This window comes from Panthera onca, chromosome D3 (genome assembly GCF_046562875.1).
Source record: "Panthera onca isolate mPanOnc1 chromosome D3, mPanOnc1 haplotype 2, whole genome shotgun sequence".
Lineage (NCBI taxonomy): Eukaryota > Metazoa > Chordata > Mammalia > Carnivora > Felidae > Panthera > Panthera onca.
In genome coordinates, this window is record NC_138350.1 from 68,602,703 (window position 1) to 68,624,105 (window position 21,403).

The window sequence follows — 21,403 nt, forward strand, 5'->3', positions numbered from 1 at the left end:
CCCACTCAAATGTCTTTGAAGACTTAAAATACGTAACCAGCACATATCAGGACCAAGTTCAGTAATCTGCTTCTTGGATATTTACCTCAGAACGAATTACGAACATCATTAAACACCACAAGTTAAACTGGTTTCAAAATTTTGAAAAATACAATTCAACTACAACAAAAAAAGAATTCCATTTAACAAGTGGGAAAAAGACTTAAAATAGACATTTCTCCAAAAAAGATATATGAATGGCCAATAAGCACAGGAAAAGATGCTTCACATCACTACTAATTAAGGAAATGCAACTCAAAACCAGCGAGGTACCTAACTTCACACTCATTGGGAGGGCCATTATAAAAAACAAACAGAAAACAGCAAGTATCAATGAGGATGTGGAGAAATGGGAGGAACCCTTGCGCGCGGCTGGGGAGAGCGTAAGCCGGGGCAGCCAGGGTGGACAACGGTTTGGCGATTCCTGGACATATGAGAAACAGAGTTACCACGACACCCAACAATTCCACCCCTGGGTACGTGCCCCAAAGAACTGACAGCAGGGCCACGAACAGAGATTTGGCCAGCCTCGTTTAGAGCGGCATTACTCACATAAGCCAAGGGGCCGCAGCAAAGCAGGCGTCCACAGATGGATGGAGAGATAAACAAATGTGCTCTCTACATACAATGGAATATTCTTCAGCCTTAAAAAAAAGGAAGGAAAGTCTGACATGAACTACAACGTGGACGAACCCTGAGGACATTATGCTGGTGAAATAAGCCAGTCACAACAGGACAAACCCTGTATGACTCTATTTGTGCGGGGCCGTGGGTAGTCCGATTCTTAGAGGCAGACAGTCGAATGGTGGTGGCCGGGGGCCGCGGGGAGGGCACCAGGGACTCAGAGTTTCAGCTCCACGAGATGAAGAGAGTTCTAGAGATGGATGCCACCAGGGATTGTATCAATAACATCAATGTATTTAATAACACTTAAATGTGGTCGATGGTAAATTTTATCTTACGTGTATTTTACCTCAATTAAAAATTTTTAAAAATGCAAGAAATGACAGGAAAGGATTAACTGAAGTTAAAGCAGTATTTATTCAATTTTCTTGCACTCGTCTTATCTAAGGCGTAAGTGGTGATTATTCAGCATTATACCAATTCTTTTAAGGCCTCTGTGGTTGGACGTTTGCTCAGAGATAGGTCCCATCTGGTGCAAATCTGAGAGAACTTATTTATTCTGGCGTGGGCTCTTATTCATGAGAGACACATCTTTTTGCCTCACTATCCCTTCATCGAGCTCAATCACTTTTAGTACAGGGCACGTGTGGTTTTGCAGCTGCTCTGACGGTCACCTGGCTCCCTGTGGCCCTGGCCCCTCGAAGTGCGAGCGGGCCTCGGCGGGCCCCTCAGGCTGTGCTTTCGATGATAACTGCGATACCCTGGCCGCCCCCGATGCAAGCTGATCCCATGGCGTATCTTCCACCCCGACGCCTGCAAGAGAAAGCAGTGGCTGAAATCCACCCGAATAAAAAACGAACAGAGTTAATTCGAAAACTAATTAAATAGAATTAATAATGGTCACATCTACATTAATCATTCTCACTCAGCTCATCTCAATCTTTTCCCCAATCCTCAATATCGGTTTACAGTCGCAAGAGGAGAAAGAATTTAGAAAGCGGAATACTTGTAATAAAAGAAAGTGGTAACACAGAAGGGGGAAGCCGAGAGACAGAGACGCTGAGGTGTGCCGGGGGAAAGAAGAGACAGGAGGTGGCAGAGACAGGTGGAGACGGGCTCCCTCTGAGGAGGAGTGAGGAGCCATCAGCCTCTTTGATTTATATGGTTCCGGATTTTTATGGCACCTTGGAGTGAGTGCAATTAGTGAAGTTTGTCCATGTGAAAAGGCAGGTAATTTAGAAGCATTTCATGCCCCTTTCATAAAAATTAGACTCCTTTGGATCACAATCTGTTCTCATTCCTGAATCTAACAGAACGACCTTGAGAAAGCCACCTAGGAACTTTCCGGTGCACGTCACTCATTTCAATTCAATTACTTATTAAGTGAAATGAGTCCCATTTACCTTAACTTAACAGGAGCCAGAGTGATTTTTTGTTTTTTAGGCCTGACATATTTGGTTTTGTTTGCAACGTTCCTAACAGAAAGAAATGGTCCAAAACACACAGCACGGGAAGGAGGAGCTCTTCTATTAGGACTGAAAGATATCAAACACACAGAAGGCTCCTCCTGGAACCCTGGCAACAGTGAAGGAAACACTTAGCTCAGACCCAAACTAGCAGTTTGCTTCGGTTTCTTAAATGACAGCATCTAGATGGGAACCCTCCCAATATGTTGTCTGGTTTCCTAAATAATTTTATCTCGCTCTTGTAATGGGCACTAGAGTACGAGCACCATGAGGACGGCGGCCTCGTGAGTGCTGACTGCTGTGTACCAGCACCGGGTAGGGGCAGAGCCAGGAGGGGGCATGTGCTGAGGGGCTACACTGAGCCCATGGCAAACATGAGGAAGCGTGCACATCCCAAGTGCAGAGCCCCTAAAAAGTCAACCGAGTCACCTCTAATCTCAGCCAAAAAGGGTATAACTTGTTCCTGGTGAGAAGCAGTACAGGGGGATAGGAGGAATGAAAAGTGTTGGACTGTTCTGGGGAAACCTAAATCCGTGCATTTTTACCAACGATGGCAAATATAAAATGAAACAATTTCTATCAGATACCTTAATTCGTGAACCAGGTGCGCCATAATTCTTGTTCCAGATCCTCCCAGTGGGTGACCCAAAGCAATGGCTCCACCATTCACGTTGGTTTTACTTGGGTCAAGATCCAAACTCTTCTGAACTGCTAAGTACTGAGGAGCAAAAGCCTCATTCACCTAAAAATAATCAAAACACTGGTAAAAATCCTTACTCATAAGTTGATTTTCGACCGAGAATTGTCCAGTCCTACTGATGGCTAATTTTGCTCTTTTTTTTCTTCTATTTAAACTACCTTGCAAGGTTATTTTAGTTTATCTTCAACCATTCTTTGTAAAGACATCAGGTTTGAAAATGGGTGTATTTACTAACTTATACTTTAAGTCCACTGCATCCCTTGAAGAAAAGAAATCCTCAGTAATGTTGTAAACATACCTACTAGAGGCAGTGGGAGATGATCCACAGGTTCTGAAGCCAGAGGGATGGCTCAAATCTTGGCTGAGTGCATGTTCTTTAAGTTCTGGACACTCGAGGCTCCCTCAACAGTAAAATGTGGATGCAGTACAGCCTAAGAGTTATTGTCAAGGTTAAATGAAATTATGGGTATTAAGTGTCTAGTGTAGCACCTGACACATACCAACTATTCAGTAGATGATCGCTGTCAGTATTATCACTGCAGTGCTACTTGCCACACATCCTAGAAGAAACTGACATATGACAAAGGATAAACCTTCAAAGCCAGACACACAGAATGGTTACTATGCTGATACTAGGCAGATTTGAAAAGTATTGTATTTATTACTTAACAAGGTTGGCTATAAGAATTACCTTCCTGGGGCACCTGGGTGGCTCAGTCGGTTAAGCGTCCGACTTCGGCTCAGGTCACGATCTCAGAGTTTGTGAGTTCGAGTCCTGCATCAGGCTCTGTGCTGACAGCTCGGAGCCTGGAGCCTACTTCAGATTCTATGTCTCCCCCTCTCTCTACCCCTCCCCTGCTCACGCTCTGTGTCTGTCTCTCAATAATAAATAAATGTTAAAAAAAAATTAAAAAAAAAGAATTACCTTCCTTCAAGTTCATAGCAATATATTTTCAACATGATCGTAGCTAGAAAATTGTGTCAGTAGGAAAACTGTTAAGAGAGGTAACTTTTACAGAGTCGGATCAAAATCTAGTCGTGTTCTTTCCTACTGTATTTTCTGTTTCCCCAAGATGGTGCTTTGTGTGTCTTTAGATCCTACATTATTTTTCCATTTTATATCAGCATTTTATATCGGCATGATCATCAAAAGTCCCAAAGACAATCATATCAAGATGTTGAGCGCTATGTCCTTGAGTACATATACATCTATAAATGATTATGAACAGATTTAAAGAGCTGACAAATTTAAACAGAGTTTTTAAGTGTGAAATCTAGTAAAAAATTTAATGACATTATTTGCTAATACAAATATGGGAATTAATTAGCCCCCTTGAGGCTCTAATAATGGAAGAAGAGATTTAAGGATAAGCCATTTGTCTAAAACCATGGTTTCCTGGATGAGAGATTACCACAGAGGAGATCACATGTGTGCCCAGAGAATGCCCCTTCTCTACCAATTTAAATAGAGACATTTCCTTTGTTGTATTTGTTATCTTTCAATGTCAAGGAGCATATGTTTAATTACCTAAAATTTTCAAATACTCCCCAAATGTAAAATGTATTTAATCCAGCCTTAAGTATTTTCTTTTCTACTCTTACATTTTTTTTTTTAAATTTTTTTTTTTCAACGTTTTTTATTTATTTTTGGGACAGAGAGAGACAGAGCATGAACGGGGGAGGGGCAGAGAGAGAGGGAGACACAGAATCGGAAACAGGCTCCAGGCTCCGAGCCATCACCCCAGAGCCTGACGCGGGGCTCGAACTCACGGACCGCGAGATCGTGACCTGGCTGAAGTCGGACGCTTAACCGACTGCGCCACCCAGGCGCCCCTACTCCTACTTTTAATTATTCTACACATTTAAGATGCCTTTGTTCTAACCTAGTATTAAAAAAAAAAAAAAAAAACACCATACCAATAAACTTAAGTTTTCTATGCGAAAAATTATGACATCCCAAATCTAGCTGCAACTATGGTGTAAAAGCCAAAGATAAGTTTGGGGAAGGGGGGAGTTTTAACTTGGGGAGAGGGCCAGAAACTTCTAGATTTGGCATCAGATACAGTTTTCTATTATGTCAATTCTTTTGCTTGTATTTTTTTCATTTTCATCCATAAAAGAAGGTTAAAGTTGTTTATTTGTCACCCACCTTATATCATATTCAATTGAATTCAACAAGCACATTAATAGTCTAAAATGCAATAGTCTTATAAGGGTCAAAGAAGTTTCCAGGAATTCATATTTTAGTAGAAAAAAATCAGGCTGTTTTAATTATTCAAATATACATAAAGCATTTTAATCAGGTAGACAAAAGTACCAACCCAGGCATGTAATGAAAAGTAATACGTATTTAGATGCACATCATTTGGAAAGGCAATAGCACTAAAACGAAAGAGCTAAAAAATACCAAATAAAGCCATTAATGCTGTAGAAGTTGGTGGTTTACTCATATAAAAAAGCATCACACTTACCTCTACCAAATCCATGTCCTTAAGACTCCGTCCTGTTTTCTTCAGTGCCCCATTGATAGCAGGGACAGGACCTATATAAGCACAAAAATCAATTTCATCTTATATTTAGTTAAGTATCAAATTTCTCCTTCTTTACTAAACAGGTAAGGAAGGAAGAAATAATGTGACAGTTATTAGTAGCCACAGTTCTTACTACCTTGATAGCACATTATTCAATGATGTGACAATAAAAAAACAGAAAAAAGAACCCAAGGGAAAAGCTGGTTATGCAGTCCAATTGTAGATGGGAAGCTCACGTGAGACGTTCTACCATAAACAGCTTTAAGGGTTCGGACAGCCAAAGGAGTTCTATCTGGGGTTCCGCAGTCATTTACAGACCACGCTTCATACCAAATGGCCAGGCAGACCGAGCGCTCTCCTGCATACAAATCACATGCATTCCTGGTACCGAAGAGCCTGTGGCTACTCTGAACTTGCAGGCCATCTGGGCAAAAGGCAAGAAGCAGCAGTAGCATCTCCACGTGGGCACAGCAAGACAGGAAGCCATGAGGCACTTGAGGGAAAAGATCTCTGAAGCAAAGAGGTGTTTATAATGCCAACAGTAGGCAGAGAATTTAAACAAAACAAAACCCCCTCTGCAGATGCAAAATCTACCCAGTAAGACTTCTGAAACTTTAGCTCCCAGATTACTGATGATCACCCATGGCTGTTTAATGCTGCTCATAATTTTTAGGTATATTGACATTTTTCCCATAAGGTAAAAAATCTGGCTAAAGAAGATTATCTCCTTCTTCATCTGTTCATAAAGAATGAAATTGCCATAAATTATCTATCTATCTATCTATCTATCTATCTATCTATCTATCTGGTATGTTCTGCTGAATTCAAGTAGTCAAATATCCCGCAACAAGTTTCATAAATATACCTAAGGTAAATGAGAAATCAGTCTGTATGAGAAGCATAATGCAATCTAAATATAATGTAACTTGTTTTGTCACCTAGTTAAAATGTTCTTTGGACAACAGTATGCTTATTGGTTGAGGGCACCCAGTTAGCGCTTTTCAATTTGAAGAACCAGTTTTGCGCGTTAGCACAGAGCCTAGTTCCAGATTCTCTTTGTATCTCTAAGGCCCCAAAGCAGGATGGGCAGTCAACAGGAAAGCATGTTTTCCAGCATGGTCAGGGATGAAGCATCCTGTGAAAGACACTGAGAACTAAAAGCTGAGGATGTGACACCCACCATCCCACATACTTCCTTGCCTTCATATCCATATTAGGCATGACTCGGTATGTTGTTCACTTAGAATCCTTACACTATCCTGGGCCGCAACTTGAGTTTTAAAGGATGTTCCCATAACACTGTTATTTACCAGGACTCAGGAAGTTATAGTATTCTCGTTGGGAAAAGGAGATCTCATTTCTAGGCCTACCACTAAATAGCTATGTGACCTTGGGTACCTTTTTTGGGCTACAAGCTTCTCATCAGAAGTGCTCTGAATTGGTTTTTAACATTTTTCTTTTTAACCATTGGAATCCTTCCTACAAATAAAGCCCAATAAAAGATAAAGCCAGAGCTGCTACAGCTAAGAGGTTCCAAGCTTCACCCACTATTGCCATCACTGGCGAGTTCCAGGGAGCACTGTCTTTCCATATGTGTCCTTCCTTGGAGCCATTACTGTTCTTTCTCAGTCCGGCTTTTCCCCCTTTTTCTGGGTCAGTAGCTACTCTACAGTGCTAAGGATTGCTTGATGTTGGAGAACTGCCTAACTGAGGAAACTATTCTTAGAAACTGGATTGATGAGTCAGTCCCCACCACTCAATAACGGCTCTCCCTGGCTTATTCATCCGGTGCCATTTCATGTAGTTAACTTGTTTAATCCCATATGACAACCAATAGACAGCTGTTTAGGTGAAGGGACATTTGACACTGTGGGGCATTTGGTATATATGGATCTGTTCAAGCCCTGAAGGGGGAAAAAAATCAAGCTTTCCACAGTGGTATTTGTTTTACTACAGGGCCAACATTCAGACCCTGGAAGAGAACGAAGGAAAATTACTTTTTTTTTTTTTTTTTTTGCTGACTATATTAATGTAACAGAACCTAGTAAAAATTGAGGTTAAACTGAAAAAGAACTATAAAATAACTACTTATCTATATCAGATAGATTTGATTGATCATCAAAGCCACCTAGGTACACTTAAAAAAAAAAAAGCCATACTCCCAGGCTCCACCCTGGAAGTACTGAAACAAAATCTTTCGAGGTGGGATTACAGGCAGATTTTGATGATCACTTGGGGTTGGGAACCACTGTTCTAGACACTGAAATGATAAATGCCATACCAATACACAAATGTTTAATTTTTTAAGCTACCTTCCATCTCTAAAACAAAAGCTGATGTTTTGTTGATAGCGAGTAGCTGAAAGCTAATAAGCTTTTAAACCTGTAACACAGAAAAAATGGACTTTTTTTTAAAGTTTATTTATTTGAGAGAGAGAGGGAGCGCAAGCAGGGGAGGGGCAGAGAGAATCCCAAGCAACCTCTGCGCTGTGAGCATAGAGCCCGATGTGGGGCTCAAACTCATGAAACTGTGAGATCAAGACCTGAGCCGAAAGAGAGTCAGAAGCCTAACCGACTGAGCCGCCCAGGTGCCCCCTGCCCCCGCAAATGGACTTTTAACAGATGTTTACACAGCTTAAAGTTTAGTTAAAGTAATCTGAAGCACAGTGAAAGCCGACAAAGTATGGACATGCCAGCTTTCTTTTTTAGGAATTCTGTAGAGAGAAATCTCCGAAGGACATGGCAGCGAACATGGTTGGGTATTAACTCAGTCCCAATCAGCATACTGGAATTACTCAGGTAGAAGCTTGAGGTTCACACTGAAGGACCTCTGGGAATGCAGGTCACAACAGGTCAACCCCCTTCTAAGGTGGGACCTACTTCAAAAATTGATTAGTTGAAGAAGGCCTAATTAAGCTCATAGCAAAATCTCTGGGCCTATCAAGAATCTGAACATAGCCCTGGCATAGGCTTTTCTTTGGGGTATGAGGGTACAGGTGGGACACATCAAAGCCTCTGGGCATGAATGTTTTTGTAAGTGAGGCCCCTCATTAGTTCTGAGGATGACAGGAACTACTACAGTCAGCATCAGCTGCGGTTCCTGGAGTGTATCCAGCGAAAAGCTTTTCGTTCCCCTAATTCGTATTTTTCAAGCCAAGAAAGAGTATACAGTTGGCTCTTTAACAACATAAGTTTGAACTGTGTGGATCCACTCAGATTTTTTTGATAAACATAGTAGAGTATTATAAATGCATTTTGTCAATAACATTTCCTTTTCTCTAGTTTATCGTAAGACTACAGTATTTACTACATATAAAATATGTGTTAACAGTTTATGTTATTGGTAAGGCTTCTGGGCAACAGTAGGCTATTGTAGTTAAGTTTTGGGGGAATCGAAAGTTATACTTGGATTTTGGCTACATGACGGCTGGCGCCCCTAACCCCCACGTTGTTCAAGGGTCAACTGTACACGTTTGTAGGGGTTCTGCTAATCTTTGCCAAGTGAGATACACTGTAATTCTTCATTTTCCTATTAAGGCCCAGCTGAGCCGGGTGGGCATGACTTTGACTTCCTGAGACAACACGGTGAGAAGAGCACTTGAATTAGAGAGGGCTGGTTCTCATCCTGGCTCCATCACTTACTGGTCTGGAACTTTACAAGACAACCTCCCTAAGTTTCAATTTTCTCATTCATAAAGGGGTTGTGGGAAGAAGAAATGAGATATACTAGTGACCACATGCAGAACAGCCAGCATTCAGGAATCTCTGTTTCACCCCAGGATCTCTCCCCCATCGCGTGTTCTCTCATCTTGTCCCCACCTTATAATTCTTATCTGTTCTATTCTGGGTGTTAGTTTTAAAGATCTCAAATGGCAATGGAATACTACTTGGCAATGAGAAAGAATGAAATATGGCCTTTTGTAGCAACGTGGATGGAACTGGAGAGTGTTATACTAAGTGAAATAAGTCATACAGAGAAAGAGAGATACCATATGTTTTCACTCTTATGTGGATCCTGAGAAACTTAACAGAAACCCATGGGGGAGGGGAAGGGGAAAAAAGTTACAGAGAGGGAAGGAGGCAAACCATAAGAGACTCTTAAAAACTGAGAATAAACTGAGGGTTGGTGGGGGGTGGGAGGGAGGGGAAAGTGGTGATGGGCATTGAGGTGTTGTCTGGAAACCAATTTGACAATGAATTTCATATTAATAAATAAATAAATAAATAAATAAATAAATATCTCAAATGGACAGTAAGACATGATTAACCGCCCACAAGAGTCTGTACAGTCTTGGTTTTCCTACTGTGCCTGGCACCGTTTTTCATGAAGATTAGTTGTTTAAATGACTGATTACCAATCTCCTTTTCTCCACAAGTAACCTTGATTTGGCTACTGTTTAAGGTATCTGAATGCCAGAGAAGAGTTAACTCTGGAGACATAACAGACCGGTCTGTTTCACTGCAAACTTACCAATACCCATGATAGAGGGATCACATCCAGACGCAAAATAGCCCACAATTCTCGCAAGTGGTGTGAAGTTATGTTTTTTAACGGCATCTTCACTAGCTATGATAACAGCTCCAGCACCATCGGATATCCCCTTGGAAACAAAAACAGAAGATTAATTAGAGGGCAAGAGGATCCAGTTAATTATGATCTGAACTAACGGGGTAACGTTAGGATTATGGTAATACAGAGGAAGCAGCGCCACAATTTGGGGGATAGCAAGTAGTGCCCACAGTGCTCGGGTGGGCCGGAGACTGACTCAGGCACAGAATGCCACTTTCACCGACGGAAAACAGGAAACAGTGGCAAGAGGAGCTTATATCCAGATGTGGGGAGAGGTAAGAAATCTGATGAGTTGTATGCATCAGGGAAAAAACAAAACAAAACATGAACACAAATAATAAACCAGGTGGATTTCCTTCCAGATTCCTCAGATAATAGTCTGAAAGAACCAAGAAATTGGAAGAGTATTATATGAGAGCACCTAGTTAAAATATTTTGGTTTGGACTATGAAAACCCCAATCAGCAGAATATGAACACTACTAATTTTTTTTTTCAAATTTTTAAAGTTTATTTATTTTGAGAGAGCTAGTGGGGGGAGGGGTGGGGGGGAAGGGAGAGGGAGAGGGAGAGGGAGGGAGAGGGAGGGAGAGGGAGGGAGAGAGGGAGGGAGGGGGAGAGAGAGAGAGAGAGAGAGAGAGAGAGAGAGAGAGAGAGAGAGAGAATCCCAAGAAGGCTCCTCGCTGACAGCACAGAGACTGACGTGGGGCTTGAACTCACAAACTGTGAGATCATGACCTGAGCCGAAACCATGAGTCGGATGATTAACCGACTGAGCCACCCAGGTGCCCCTGTGAACACTACTAATTTAAGCTAAATTACTAAAGACTAGTATGAAAAGTATCTAAAAGACACCTCACGATTACTCTGCACTGAATACAATAAGAAGAGTTCGAGAGTTCAAGGTACGTGCCACCTACCGACGCATTCCCTGCAGTAACGGTTCCTTCCTTCTTGAATACTGGAGGCAGTTTATTTAACTGCTCCAGGGTTGTTTGGGGCCGAGCGTGCTCATCCACCTGCATCATCTGTTTCCCCTTCTTAGTCTTCACCTCAATTGGTACCATCTCATTATTAAAGTAGCCAGCATCATTAGCTGAAATAGGAGACCATCATAAGAATGGGAAAAAAAGATGATATAAGAAATGAAATCAAACACATCCTTCAATGTACCTTCTGGTCTCCCCTTTCTTCACAGCCCTACTTTAAAATAAGCCTTTACTACATGTACAACTGACCTTGCCTGTTGGAGGATTTAATGTACTGCCATGAACCTATACAAATGCATTCTGCATCTTTTTTACCTTATAATTTTTGACCTTTTTCACTACAATTTTTTTTACAAGGTACTGCTAGATTATTAGCAGTCCTAGCCTGTTAGCTACAGGTATAATAGCACTAAGTAAATTTAAGTCTTATTTAAACTTCTCTGAGTTGAGAAGTAATTTAAAAGGTACCAAATTGTACAACAATAATTATTGTACACTTAAAAATATGCTAAGAGGGTAGATCTTACGTTAAGTGTTTAGCACAGGAAGAAAAAAGAAGTGGTCTCTAAAAGAAGTGAGCCAAGAAACCCGGAACTGAAATGTAGTGACAAGCAACCTGAAGAAACGATTTGAGCTATTACTGACACAGGTCCAAGTGTAACAGCTTACCTACTTCCATCTCCACTCACTCGAACGGACTACAGTAATCTGACGCTTCAGAAACAAGGATAAGCAGAGAGTGATACCACCTTAAGTGTGAAATCACTTTATAGCAGGCTAAAACACTTCCCATATTTGGATTTCACTACTCTATTAGGGAAAAAAGGGAAGGCAAACATTTTTTATCTCCATTGTACAGACGCTCAGTGAGTACATGATTGAGGTCAGATAACTTCTATGTGGCCAAGGCAGAGAGAGAACTGATGACTCTTGACCTCTGGACCAACACCTTCGCACTTTAAATGTGTCACCGAAAAACACAGAATGAATTGGCTGGCGTCAGCTCCAGCCCACTCCTCCCGCTGAAATGCTAAGATAGACTTCATGCTCACTATTCTAAGTATGTAACATCCCTAAATAAGAGTTTCTGCTCGTCTGTAACAGTTTATTTCAAAAACTTTTTTCAGGAGACTCACAAACTTTTTCAACTCACCATCCTTATGAAACACTGCTGGCGGGGTACCCACTTCGGGCTGGCCTGGCAGCAGCGTGGAATGTTATACCAAGGACGCTGTAGCTCTGGCTGTGGGGTAGTGTGCTGTGTCTTCCAGTTGGGTGCAGTGATGCTCAATTAGGAACGGGAGGAGGAAGGCACAAAAGGATACCCAGTGGGTCCTTTCCAAACATTATCGTCCCCTCCCTGTGAGTAGGATATGCCTCACAGAGGAAAACATCCTCTGTCCCGGCAGCCCCTGTGACCCTTCATCTCTCACAGTGTATCAGAGCCCTCAGCGTTCTACTAACAACAGAACCAGTTCAGGACAAAATGCGAGCATCTAGATAAGGTCAGTTAACAAGGCCACTTTTAAGTAGCATTACTGTATTGCAAAAGAGAAATTTCTGGTTAATTTTGCAATCATTAATAGAATACCTGACCATCTAAAAACAAAAGCATGAAGGAAAAATGTGATTTTCAAGAGGTGTAATTAAAAAAATGTTTTTTAATGTCTCTCATTTTTGAGAGACAGAGAGAGTCAGAGTATGAGTGGGGGAGGGGCAGAGAGAGAGGGAGACAGAACCCAAAGCAGGCTCCAGGCTCAGAGCTGTCAGCACAGAGCCTGACGCAGGGCTCGAACTCACGGTCCACGAGATCATGACCTGAGTCAAAGTTGGACGCTTTACCAACTGAGCCGCCCAGGCGCCCATCTAAAGGTGTAATTTAAAACAAATATTATATGACCATTATCATCTGAAATGAAAGAAATCTCTTCTATTTTTTTTTTTTTTTTTACGTTGACGTACAACTAACATGTAACGTTATATTAGTTTCAGGTGTACAACAGAATGACTCAACGTTCATATATACAGTGTGGCAAAACGATCACCATGATAAGTCTAGTTAACATCTGTCCCCATACATAGCTACAACAACTTTTTCTTGTGATGACAACTTTTAAGATCTACTCTCTTAGCAACTTCAAATACGCAATACAGTATCGTTAACTATGGTCACGATGCTGCACATTACATACCCACGACTTATTTGACAACCTTTATTTTATGGCTTCTTTTACTTTATAACCTTTGATGCACTTTACCCATTTCACCCACACCCATAGTTTTGTATAGATATTTATAGTATCCAATTTCACTGACCAGCTTTCCACCTCTGCTGGGACTGCAGGGCGTATTTGTCACAGTCTTCTCTGCTTATGTTGTATTTCACAGCAAGATTCTCTGCAGTAATTGCCATGGGGAGTTGGACATGCTGATCTGTTAATCCTGACCACAGAGTATCTTCCAGCTATTAAAAAGACATGCATAATAAAATGATTTGTTAAAGCATATCTTTTGAAAGTAATATGCTATAATGTCTTTACATTTAAATAATTAATAAGAGGAAAGTAAAATTACATTTCCTGACAGCATTTACTCCTATACATATTTGGTTCTGCGACATTTTAAAAAACACCCAATGTCATTATAAAATGCACACATTTCCCCCTCTCTCTAAACGTGGGGCACTAAAGAGAGGCAACGGTGCTAAATGTACAGGGAGAGAACACGGGAAGTCAACCTACAAGCAAAAATTACACCCTCAGGGCCACATTTGGAAGAAACCTAACACTGAGTTCTTATGCAATGTTGCCCTGTAGCCACCTTTGTGAAGCACGATTCTGAGCTCTGTAGATGAGCCTGCACGTGTCTGTGCCCTTTTCAACCCGTGCCTTCGATGACAGGGACAGCTTGTTCTATCAGTCACTGTGAAGTTGAAGAGACCTGCGACGCGTAGGTTCTTGAGGAACAGAAAAAGTCGTTACTTATTATCCAGTTAGTTGGTCTTCTGTTCCTTGTAGACGGCCTCAGCGCCTTTGAGTCACCGACCTTTCTGAAGGCTGTCTCAAACATACTTCGTCTAAAACACTATCTCATATTTCCCAAGTCTTATCCCTTCCAACTTTCAAAAAGACCAGGTGAGGAACTGGCCTGAAGAGTGTAAATCTGTCATTACTGTTGGAAAATGCTAACAATATAGAATGTCACATGGGAGGGACAGCACACGATCATTCCTTATCAGCACTGTCATTCCCACGCCGTAGCTCTCAAAGATGTGAAGATCAGTTTTTGTCTGATTTAGGACAATATAATCTGTATTCAAAGAGAATGTTTAAAAAAAAACAACAACAAAGAGAATGTTTTCTGTGATGAAGAAGTATCTATTCATTGGAGATTGCTTCAGAAATAAAACTTCCATAAATCACAGTAAAGATTTAATTACTGGGTTTCCCAATTATTCATGAGAAATTAATCAATTCAAGCTCTGCCTATCTTTTTGATCTGCCTCTTTCCTTCCTCCATTCTCCAAGTATTAATTCCACTACCAGAGGTGTGGGGAGATAAAGTCTATGTGGTTTTTTTTTTTTTTTAATGTGGGTTAAAATGTCAAAACTAAAAACCAAACTGGGCTTTTGAAATAGTTTACCAATTTCAAATCATTCGTATCTTGTCAATCCCCTATTAAGGAAACTGGTTTCAAAATTTTTCTCTCTCCCAACATGGTGTTATTAAAATTATTAGTGTAATGGCATGACAAAAAATTTTTAAACACTTTAATGGTTCCAACCTTGAGATCTGATCCCAACTTGGTTCCAAAACGCGCGTTTCTGACACAGTAGGGAGCCTGGCTCATGCTTTCAGTTCCTCCGCACAAGACAACTTCAGCATCCTTCACACAAATTTCCTATTTGAAAACAAATGAGCAACAAACAAAACCTTATATTGTGGCAGGAGTATGTACCAAGCAGTAAACTCCCAGTAAATCTAATGAGTTATGAATCCCAGTGTACTGTGCCTCAAAAGGAAATACTTGTAAAGTAACTTGTAAGGCAAATGCTACAGCACTTATTCCCAAGACACAAGGGGAGGAAAAATTAACAGAGTTCAACTGTTTGTGCACAAGTGACAAATTCTACCTCTGTTTTGGCAAGGAATGGTAATTCTGAACCCAATATAAATCTTGAAAATCAGCAGAGATATTAATGCCTGGCATAACACAGATTGTAAGCCAATGATAAAGAACAAATCCTTTAAAAAGACAAATGTAGGGGCGCCGGGTGGCTCATTCGGTAAGTGTCCGACTTCAGCTCAGGTCATGATCTCACACTTCGTGGGTTCGAGCCCTGCATCAGGCTCTGTGCTGACAGCTCAGAGCCTGGAGCCTGCTTCCGATTCTGTCTCTCCCTCTCTCTCTGCCCCTCCCCCACTCATGCTCTGTCTCTGTCTCAAAAATAAACAAACATTAAAAAAAATTATTTTAAGACAGAAGTAGAATTTATCCTTATATTAATGGATGAGTCTGAAGCAGACCAAAGATTTACAAGGAACAGGTTAACTGAGGGGGCTCATAAAATGAAACCCATTTCATTCTTCTAGCTTTCCACTATTTGCATTTCTTAGAAAAGAAGCAAATAACAAGCTTCCATAGAGCCCAGTTTTCACAGTGACTGCTAGGAAAATCAGGATCACCGGTTCAGCTATATCATTATAGAAATAAATTAACTTGAAAACAATTTATTCATTACAATGTGTCTTTCATTCTGTAAAAATATGAAGACATGGGCAAATAAAATTGCATTTCACTATATCCCTTTTCCCTTGTGCTCAAAGGAACAAATGTATTTGCCCAACTATCCCTTAAAAAGGAATGCATTTCTTTTCTTTTTTTAATTTAAATTTTAGTTAGTTAACATACGGTGCAATATTGGCTTCAGGAGAATTCAGTGATTCATCACTAACATTCAACACCCAGTGCTCATCACAAGTGCCCTCCTCAGTAGCCATCACCCATCTAGCCCATCCCCCACCCACCTCCCTCCATCAACCCTCAGTTTGTTCTCTATCATTTACAGTCTCTTGTGGTTTGTTTCCCTCTCTCCTCCCAACTCCCCTCCACCACTTTCCATATGTTTATCTGTTTTGTTTCCTAAATTTCACACGAGTGAAATCATACAGTATTTGTCTTTCTCTGATTGACATATTACACTTAACATAATACATTCTAGCTCCATCCATGTCATTGCAAATGGCAAGATTTCATTCTTTCTGATGGCCGAGTAACATACATATACACCACATCTTCTTTATCCATTCATCAGTGGATGGACATTTGGGTTCTCTCCATTGTTTGCCTATTGATAAACATTGGAGTGCATGTACCCCTTTGAATCTGTATTTTTGTATGCTTTAGGCAAATAATAGTGCAATTGCTAGATCATCGGGTAGTTCCATTTTTAGTTTTTTGAGGAACCTCCATACTGTTCTCCAGAGTGGCTACGCCAGTTTGCATTCCTACTGTCAGTGCAAGAGGGTTCCCCTTTCTCTACGTCCTCACCGACATCTGTCGTTTCTTGTGTTGTTATTTTTAGCCATTCTGACAGATGTGAGATGGTATCTCCTCATGGTTTGGATTTGTACTTCCCTGATGATGAGTGATGTTGAGCATCTTTTCATGTGTCTATTAGGCATCTGGATATCTTCTTTGGAAAAGTGTCTATTCATGTCTTCTGCCAATTTTTTTCTTTTTAAAGTTTATTTGCTTGGGGGGGGGGGGGGTTGGGGGAGGGGCAGAGAGAGAGAAAGAGAGAGAGAGAATCCTAAACAGGCTCCACACAGCCAGTGCACAGCCCAACTCAGGGCTCAATCCCATGAACTGTGAGATCATGACCCAAGCCAGATGCCTAACCAACTGAGCCGCCCAAGCATCCCCCGCCCATTTCTTACCAGGGTTATTTATTTTCTGGGTGTTGAGTTTGACAAGTGCTTCATAGATTTTGGATACTAAACTTTGATCAGATGTCGTTTGCAAGTTATCTTCCCCCATTCCATATGCTGCCTTTTAGTTTTTGTTGCTTCCTTTGCTGTGCAGAGCTTTTTAGCTTGATGAAGTCCCAATAGTTCACATTTGCTTTTGTTTCCTTTGCCTTCAGTGATACATCTAGTAAGAAGCTGCTCCAGCCAAGTTCTAAGAGGTTATGGCCTATGTTCTCCTCTAGGATTTTGATAGTTTCTTGTCTCACATTTAGGTCTTTCATCCGTTTTGAATTTATTTTTGTATGTGGTATAAGCAAATGGTCCAGTTTTACCAACAACACCATTTGTTGAAGAGACTGTCTTTTTTTCCATTGGATATTCTTTCCTTTTTTGGTTTAGATTAGTTGACCATAGAGTTGTGGGCCATTTCTGGGTCTTCTATTCCGTTCCATTGATCTTTGTATCTGTTTTTGTGCCAATACCATTATAGTTTTGTAATATAGCTTGAAATCTGGAATTGTGATATCTCCAGTTTTGTTTTTCTTTTTCAGGATTGCTTTTGCTATTCAGCGTCTTTTGTGGTTCCATACAAATTTTAGGATTGTTTTTTCTAGCTCTGCAAAAACTGCTGGTGGTATTTTGAATAGGGATTACATAAATGTGTAGACTGCTTTGGGTAGTATGGACACTTTAACAATGTTTATTCTTCCAATCCATGAGCATGGAATGCTTTTCCATTTCTTTGTGTGCTCTTCAGTTTCTTGCATAGTGTTCTATAGTTTTCAGACCTTTTACCTCTTTAGTTAGGTTTATCCCTCGGTAGCTTATTGTTTTTGGTGCAACTGCAAATGGGATCAATTCCATGGTTTCTTAGTCTGCTGTTATTGGTGTATAGAAATGCAACAGATTTCTGTACATTGATTTTATATCCTGTGATTTTGCCAAATTCATGTATTAGTTCTAGCAATCTTTTGCTGGAGTCTTTTGGGTGTTCTACATAGAGTATCATGTCATCTGCAAACAGTGAAAGTTTGACTTCTTCCTTGATGATTTGTATGCCCTTTATTTCTTTTTGTTGTCTGATTGCTGAGGGTAAGACTTCCAGTACTATATTAAATAGTGATGGTGAGAGCAGATATCCTTGTCTTGCTCCTGACTATAGGGGAAAGGCTCGTTGCATTTCCCCAGTGAGGATATTAGCTGTGGGTCTTTTGGATATGGCCTTTATGATGTTGAGGTATGTTCCATTTATCCCTACTTTGTTGAGGGCTGTTATCAAGAATGGATGCTGTATTTGGTCAAATGCTTTTTCTAAATCTATTGACAGGATGATATGATTCTTATCCTTTCTTTTATTAATGTGGTATACCACATTAATTTGTGAATATTGAACCAGCACTGCAGCCCAGGAATAAATCCCACTTGATCATGGTGAATAATTCTTTTAATGTACTATTGATTTTGGTTTGCTAATATCTTATTGAGAATTTGTGCATCCATGTTCATTTGGGATATTGGCCTATCTATCTCCTTTCTAGTGGGGTCTTTGGAATCAAGGTAATGCTGGCTTTGTAGAATGAGTTTGGAAGTTTTCCTTCTATTTCTACTTTTTGGAGCAGTTTGAGAAGAACAGGTATTGACCCTTCTTTAAGTGTCTGGTGGAATCCCCTTGGGAAGCCATCTGGCCCAGGACTTTTGTTTGTTGGAAAATTTTTGAGCACTGATTCAATTTCTTTATTGGTTATGGGTGTATTCAAATTTTCTATTTCTTCCTATTTCAGTTTTGGAGGTTTGTGAGCTTCTAGGAATTTGTCCATTTCTTCTAGATTGCTTCCATTTCCTCCAGTCTGTTGGCATATAACTTTTCATACTATTCTCTTACAATGGTTTATATTTCTGTGGTGTTTGTTGGTTGTGACCTTTCCACTTTCATTTGTGATTTTATCTATTTGGGTCCTTTCTCTTTTCTTTTTTATAAGTCTGGTTAGGGACTTATCAATTTTGTTAATTCTTTCAAAGAACCAGCTCCCGGTTTCACTGATCTGTTCTACTGTATTTTTTGTTTGTTTGTTCCTATATTGCTTATTTCTGTTCTAATCTTTATTATTTTCCTTCTCCCTTTAGGCTTTATTTGCTGTTCCTTTTCTTAATTTGAGAAAATTTTTAAAAAATATTTATTTATTTTTTAGAGAGAGTGTGAGTGGGAAAGGGGCAGACAGGGAGAAATAGAACCTGAAGCAGGCTCCACATTGTGAGCTGTCAGCACAGAGCCTAATGCGAGGCCTGAATCCACAAACGGTGAGATCATGACCTGAGCCGAGGTCAGACACTCAACTAACTGAGTCACCCAGGCACCCTTTGCTATCCCTTTTCTAGCTCGTTTAGGTGTAAGGTTAGGTTGTGTATTTGGGACCTTTCTTCCTTCTTGAAAAAGGCCCGAATTCCAATAAACTTGCCTCTTAGAACTGCCTTTTTGCATCCCAAAGGTTTTGGGCCGTTGTGTTTTCATTTTCATTTGCCTCCATGTATTTTTAAATTTCTTCAATTTTCTGCTTAACCCATTCATGCTTTAGTAGGATGTTCTTTAGGGCTTTCCAAATTTTTTCTTGTGGTTGACTTCAAGTTTCATAGCGTTGGGATCCGAAAATATGCATGGTTGTTAAGGGCTGATTTGTGACCCAGTATGTGATCTATTCTGAAAAATGTTCCATGTGCACTTGAGAAGAATGTGAATTTTGCTGCTTTAGGATGAAAAGTTCTGAATATATCCTTTAAGTCCATCTGGTCCAGTGTGTCATTCAAAGCCATTGTTTGCTGGTTGATTTTCTGCTTAGATGATCTGTCCATTGTTGTAAGTAGGGTGTTAAAGTCCCCTATTGTTATGGTATTATTATCAATGAGTTTCTTTGTGTTTGTTATTAATTGACTTATACATTTGGATGCCCCCAAGTTGAAGGCATAAATATTTACAATTGTTAGATCTTCTTGAGGGATAGACCCCTTAATTATGATATAATGCCCTTCTTCATCTCTTATTATAGTCTTTGTTTTAAAATTTAGTTTGTCTTTGGGGCACGTGGGTGGCTCAGTCAGTTAAGTGTCCAACTTCAGCTCAGGTCATGATCTCATGGTTTGTAAGTGCAAGTCCTGCGTGAGTTCCTCTGTCCCCCTCTCTGTCTCTCCCTCGCTCATGCTTTCTCTCAAAAATAATCATTTGTAAATGAATGGAGTGAATGAATAAGTAAGACCTAGTTTGTCTGATGTAAGTATGGCTACTCTGGCTTTCTTTTGATCTCCATTAGCATAATAGTTTGTTCTCTATCCCCTCACTTTCAATCTGCTGGTGTCTTTAGGTCTAAAATGAGTCTACTGTAGGCAGCATATAGATGGATCTTTTTTTTTTTAATCCATTCTGATACCCTGTATCTTTTGATTAGCGCATTTAGTCCATTTATATTCAGAGTGATTATTGAAAGATATGTATTTAGTGTCATTGTATTACCTGTAGAGTTGGCATTTCTGGTGATGTTCTCTGATCCTTTCGTCTTTGTTGCTTTGGTCTTTGTTTTTTTTCTCCAAAGAGTCCCCCTTAAAATTTCTTGTAGGGCTGCTTTAATGGTCACAAACTAAACTCCTTTAGTTTTTGTCTGGGAAACTCTTTATCTCTTCTTCTAGTCTGAATGACAGCCTTGCTGGATAAAGAGTTCTTGGCTGCATATTTTTCCCATTCAGCACATTGAATATTTCCTGACACTCCCTTCTGGCCTGCCAACTTCCTGTGGATAGGTCTGCTGCTAACCTTACGTGTCAACCCTTGTAGGTTAAGCATTTTTTGTCCCTAGCTTCTTTCAGAATTCTCTATTTTTCAAGTTTCGCTGTATGTCGTGGGGCTGAATGTTTTGTTGATTTTGAGGGGAGTTCTCTGTGCCTCAGGGACTTGAATGCCTGTTTCCTTCCCCTAAGATTAGGGAAGCTTTCAGCTATAATTTCAAATAAACCTTCTGCCACTTTTCCCCACTCCTCTTCTGGGACTCCTATGATAGGGACATTGTTTCCCTTTGTAGAATCAATGAGTTCCCTAAATCTACCTTTGTGATCTAACAGTTTTCTTTCCCTCTTCTTTTTAGCTTCATTATTTTCCATAATGTTTTCTTTTATATCACCTATTCTCTCCTCTGCTTCCTCAACCCTCATTGTCACTATATCCAGTTTGTTTTGCATGTCAGTTACAGCATTTTTATTTCAGCCTGACTAGTTTTTAGGTCTTTTATATCTACAGGAAGGTTGTCTACAGTGTCTTCTATGCTTTATTCAAGCCCCCCTGGTAGTCTTATGACTGTTGGTCTAAACTCTTGTTCAGATATATTACTTATAGCTGTTTTAAGCAAGTCCCTGGCTGTGATTTCTTACTGACCTTTCTTTTGGGGAAAATTGCTCCATTTTGTCATTCTGGCTAAGTTTCTGTCTTTTGCATGTTTTGAAAGCTTGTTAGTTTCTTGCACTTGAGAGTGATGTTA

General features: G+C 40.3%; 1 protein-coding gene across 2 annotated transcripts in view; it reads right to left on the reverse strand.

Annotated features, from left to right (window-relative positions):
- Window positions 1-1,061: 1,061 nt before the first annotated feature.
- The window catches only part of ACAA2 (acetyl-CoA acyltransferase 2), a 34,093-nt gene continuing 13,751 nt past the window's right edge, over window positions 1,062-21,403 (reverse strand). For both annotated transcript variants that reach the window (XM_060611850.3, XM_060611851.3), the window contains 7 exons: window positions 14,701-14,817; window positions 13,233-13,380; window positions 10,848-11,023; window positions 9,831-9,960; window positions 5,301-5,371; window positions 2,717-2,871; window positions 1,062-1,476 (listed from right to left, as the gene is read on the reverse strand). In XM_060611850.3, the coding sequence (XP_060467833.3) occupies window positions 1,392-1,476; window positions 2,717-2,871; window positions 5,301-5,371; window positions 9,831-9,960; window positions 10,848-11,023; window positions 13,233-13,380; window positions 14,701-14,817 (882 nt within the window). In that variant the 3' untranslated portion in view covers window positions 1,062-1,391. The remainder of the gene's footprint in view (window positions 1,477-2,716; window positions 2,872-5,300; window positions 5,372-9,830; window positions 9,961-10,847; window positions 11,024-13,232; window positions 13,381-14,700; window positions 14,818-21,403) is intronic.